Here is a 4812-nt window from a genome sequence, read left to right as displayed (position 1 = left end):
GGTTGTGCCCTGAGTCCTCTGTTGCTTCAGATGAGGCTGATCCCCATGGATTTACACACATTCAAGTCACTTGTTTTAAATAAATGCTTCTATTTTAATGAAGTTTTGGTCTTCATTGTAGCTGATGTGCAGGGGGAGAATGAGCGGTCCAGTCAGCGGCAGATTAATCGCAGCCGGTTCAAGACGACAATCAGGTAAAATGCTGTGAAGACGTTCCCCAAATGAAGGATCAGTTATTGTGACGGCTAACACGGGAAGGAAGAGGTTTTATCCATTTATCTCCTCTACGGTTCAGGGTTTTCCAATTAAAGGAACACGAGACAGTTCGGAGCTTCGGGCACCAAGAAAACGAAGAGGAAAAACCTCCGACTCGTGTTTGTTTCATTTAAACTGGAAACTGAACCCTTTTCTTTGTGGATATTTCTGCAGATTTCTGCAGTTTAAAGAGTTTTTATGATGAAGGAGCTCGTCGGGACGTCAGGACGTACCTGGGAGGCGGGAGCAGCGGACGTCTTGACCCGTTGCTGAAACAGGACGCTCAGGATTCGGTTCTGCTGCTCCAAGTCGAACACACGAGTCCGCAGCTTCACGCACTCCTCCTTCAGGTCCTGGAGACACGAGCAGCAAGTTTAAAAACACTGACAGAAAAAGATTCCCCGACTTTTAAAAACCTGCTAAACGACCTCCAGCTGAAAATAAACAAACTCATCGAGATAAAGACGGTTTACGATGGAGTCTGTTTGTGTGGCGTGTGAGGGCCGAATGCGGGACTTTTGGCTGTCCCGCACAGGGTGATGCGGGACAAGGGATGTGGGGACGGTTGGCAGGTATGAGGATTTGTTTGAAGCATCGGCGTGCAACCTGGCGGGCGATATGCAGTCGTTTAAACGGGTTCATCGGTTCTGCAGAAACCCACCTTCTGCATGAGGAGGGCCTGGACCACCTGGTTGGCCACCTGGAAGAGACACAAAACGTGTTTTTATTTGAAATAAACAACATTATTATTTCAGAAACGACCCGAACGCTGAACCCCGCTGATGAGAAACATGTCTGACATCGAGAGTAAAAACTGTCGGCGTGTTGCATCAGAGGAATTATAAATCTGTTCCCTGCAGCTGCTGGAGCCAAAATCATATTTATAGAGAAACTTCTCTTTGCTTCCTGCATAATGTATTTCCATGATGCAATTAAAAGGCTGATGGAAGAAGAACTGGAGTCTTCGAGCTGAGAAACGACCCTGGAACAAAATAACCACGTTTCAACTTTCAGCTTTGCATCCAAACATCGTTCAGGCCGTAATAAAAAAAACCTTTTCCTCCGCAGAATGAGAAGAAGAGCTAAATTTTGTGTCCTCGGCCGGTTAAACCCTCTCTGAGGTGACAAACCCATTAGTGGAGCCGCTCAGGAGGTAAAGTGGCGCCGTTAAAGACGCAGAGGCTTTCAGAGAGACGTCGGCGAGGAAAACCTGCCTCTGTCCTCCACGAGACTTCGGCTGATTTCTGCTGCAGCGTCACGAAAAAATCATCAAACGTCTGAGGAACATATTTGAGTTTGGAGCAGGGGCGACACCACGGGGGGGGCCTGGGGGGGGGCAACGGCCCCCCCTGTAAATCTGCAGCTAAGAGCGCAGAGTTTAAACGAGCCGTTCAGGGCTTTAAATGTAACAAAGAGGATTTAAAGATGCTTTTCACCAGGAGGAGGAGCATCTCTCCCAGGAGAACCTGAGTCAGGTGGAAGAGAGGCATGTTTAATTCAGCAGCAATTATTTAACTGGACGACGTTTTCCAGGAGACGATCCGAGGACAGAATCACCGGCGGGTGTCGTGTCAAATATAAACAGGACCCATATTTTATTCACGGTGGAACAGAGTAAACACATCAAATGTTTAAAACTGTTCAATATTTAACAAATAAATTAGTTAATTTTGAATTTTATGGCAGCAGCACGTATCAGAAAAGTTATTCCAGCAATTTAACAAAACAAATGACAATTCATGAATTTTTAAAAAAGCTGGAATTAGCCAAAAAGGCTGTTTGTGATCTGCAGTCCCCTGGCTGTGACATTAAAAAGGCAATAAAATATAATAATTAAAATGAAACACACAGTTGGGCATGAAGTGAACTGAACGGAACCTGACGCGATAAAAAGATAACAAAGAAAAAAAAGGAACAGCCTGAAAAACTGTCCGAAGATAACGGAACAGTTTCAGAGTAAAGTTCCTCAATGAAAGCCTTTAAATCTGCAGATCATAAAATCATCAACAGATCTGAAGAATCTGGAGGAACCTCTGAGGTCAAAGGTCAAGGCTGAAAGTCCACAAATGCTGCTTAAAGCTCTATCAGGCAAAGAAGAAGCCAGATGTGAACAGATGTGTCTCCTCTGGACCGAAGAGGAGAACTGTTTTGAGGTCCGGCCTGCCTCTCTGATGGTATGGGGGTTCATTAGTGACTCAAACCAATTGTTGTTTTAGTTTCTGGAGCTCAAAGCGACCGTGGACAGAGAGAATCAGCAGGACTCACCTCGTCCAGGCAGCGTTCGTACTGCTTCCTCTGGTTGTCGTTTTCCATCGACAGAGCCGAGTTCTCCGCCTGCAGAGACATACGGATTATCAGATTCATTTCACCAACATTTCAGCTCCGAGACGTAACTTTTTAAAATATTAAACTTTTTTTACAAATATGTAGGAATGCACAGAGATCGCTTCAGTTCCTTTAAAACTTTCATCTCTTTGAAACCAGCTGCTGGTTCTGTTCGTGTCTAATGATGCTTTTAGCTTTTTGCTAGCATTTGTTACTTTTAGCTTTTAGCTAGCTTTTCACTAGTTTGAATTGTTTGTTAGCATTTTGCAGCTTTTAGCTTCCATATAGCATTTTGTTACTTAAGCTAGCCTTGCCTTATTTTTAGCTAGCTTTTTGCTACTTTTACCTGTTTGCAACTTTTAGCTTTCAGTTAGCTTTTTGTTACTTCTGGCTTAAAGCTAGCATTACCCTGCTTTTAGCGCGCTTTTTGCAACTTTTAACGTTTAGCAAAGGTTTTGCTGCTTTTATCTAGCATTTTGCTACTCTTAGCTTTTAGCTAGCGTTTTGTTACTTTTAGCTTGGCTTTCACCACTTTTAACTGTTTGCTAGCATTTTGCGATTTCTAGCTTTCAGTTAGCATTTGTTACTTTTAGCTAGGCTTTTGCAACTTTTAATTATTTTCTGCATTTTGCTGCACTCAGCTTTCAGTTAGCTTTTTGTTACTTCTGCCTTAAAGCTAGATTTCCCTGCTTTTAGTAAACGCAATGCAACTTTTAATGTTTAGCAAAGGTTTTGCTGCCTTTAACTACCATTTTTCTACTTTAAGGTTTTAGCTAAAGTTCAGCTCCTTTGATTGTTTTTGCTTTTTTTCAGCTTCTGTTCTCCCAGCTTTAGCTTCATCAGCTAATTTCAGCAGCCCTTCAGCTCACAGGATCATCAGTTTGTGTTTCTGTCGAAGCCCCTCCCCCTCTCACAGAAATGCGGGAGTAACCACGGCAACCGCTGACTCAGCAGAATCTGAGTCAGTGGGTTTGTCTTCCTTCAGTGTTTTTGTTTTAGGCTGAGAGAAACTGAATAATTCTGCAGAATTTAACATTTAAAATAAAAGAAAAGCAAATAAAAATAAGAGCGCGCAGGAGGAGTTTCAAAATAATGTTTGGAAATTCTCCCGAGTTGCTTTAGAGACATTTTTACTCCCAAATAATAAGAAATAATAAATGCATCATTCAGTGTTTTAACCTGAAAAAGTCTTTCGTCAACAAAAAAATCTGAAAAAATAAATGTTTTTTTTACAATAAATCATCAAAGGAACCATTTTTATAAAAGCATTTTAAAAACAGAAAATGTCATCAGAATTACAGATTTTAGTTGTAATGAATGATTTAAAGCACTTTATTCCTAAAGATCATCAGTAATGACAGTTTTTATCCCTGCAGGTACCAGAGAAACCTGACGGGTTTTTAAATATCACTGAAAAATGGCCGACGGTTCATGTTTCAGTGAGTTTTTACTCTGATGCAAAAAGAAACTAAATGTTTAGAAACCGCACAGCGTTCTGCTGTTAAACTGTTTTCTGTTTATTTACATGCTAACATGTTTTAGCTCGTTCTCAGACGGAGCCGAGAGGTTTGACTTCCTGCGTGCAAAAGTCCCGATCCGGTCAGCATTCGCAGTTCTTGTTGTTTCTTTAGAATCGAACTCTTTCTGCAGACGTTCTGCTGTTTTAGCTGTTTATGTATCAGAACGTTCGGCTCGTTCAGGAGACGGCTGCTGCAGCTTTTTGTAACTTTCATAGTTTTCAGAATATTTAACTTCATGTAGAATCATTGTTCTCTTTAAGAGCTGAACTGCTGCTTTTAGCTTTTAGCTGTCTTGCTAATTTTAGCTGTTTGCTCTGGTTTTGTTTTAGCTTTCTAGCAGGAAACTTTGTTTTAAGTTTCTTCCTGTTTTGCCTCCGAGCAGACGGACTTCCTGCAGGTCAGGTTCCAGGTCTTCAAGCAACAAAAACAGATCATGAACGCTGCCCGCCGTGCTTAAAGCTGGGTCTGGGGGAGGTGCAGGAGGGGGAGGTGAAGGAGGTGCAGGAGTTGGAGATGGTGGAGGAGGTGCAGGACATGGAGGAGTTGGAGGAGGAGGAGGAGGAGGAGGAGGTGGTGGAGGTGCATGGAGTGGAGGAGGTGGAGGATGTGGAGGTGCAGGAGGAGGAGGAGGTGCAGGAGTTGGAGATGGTGGAGGAGGTGCAGGACATGGAGGAGTTGGAGGAGGAGGAGGAGGAGGAGGAGGGGGTGGAGG

At 43.0% G+C, this 4812-nt stretch overlaps 1 protein-coding gene across 4 annotated transcripts in view; it reads right to left on the bottom strand.

Annotated features, from left to right (window-relative positions):
• LOC108249337 (nck-associated protein 5) overlaps positions 1-4812 on the bottom strand; it is a 42897-nt gene that overhangs the window by 26152 nt on the left and 11933 nt on the right. For 3 of the 4 annotated variants that reach the window (XM_017438648.3, XM_017438649.3, XM_017438650.3), the window contains exons 5-7: positions 2521-2589; positions 917-955; positions 489-608 (exon numbers count right to left, since the gene is read on the bottom strand). In XM_017438648.3, coding sequence (XP_017294137.1) covers positions 489-608; positions 917-955; positions 2521-2589 — 228 coding nt within the window. Of the gene's footprint in view, positions 1-488; positions 609-916; positions 956-1385; positions 1474-2520; positions 2590-4812 lie in introns of those variants that run through there. The other variant, XM_037976207.1, reaches the window with a different exon arrangement.

The sequence above is a fragment of the Kryptolebias marmoratus genome, linkage group LG6 (genome assembly GCF_001649575.2).
Source record: "Kryptolebias marmoratus isolate JLee-2015 linkage group LG6, ASM164957v2, whole genome shotgun sequence".
Classification (NCBI taxonomy): domain Eukaryota; kingdom Metazoa; phylum Chordata; class Actinopteri; order Cyprinodontiformes; family Rivulidae; genus Kryptolebias; species Kryptolebias marmoratus.
This window is presented reverse-complemented; position numbering and strand designations above follow the sequence as displayed.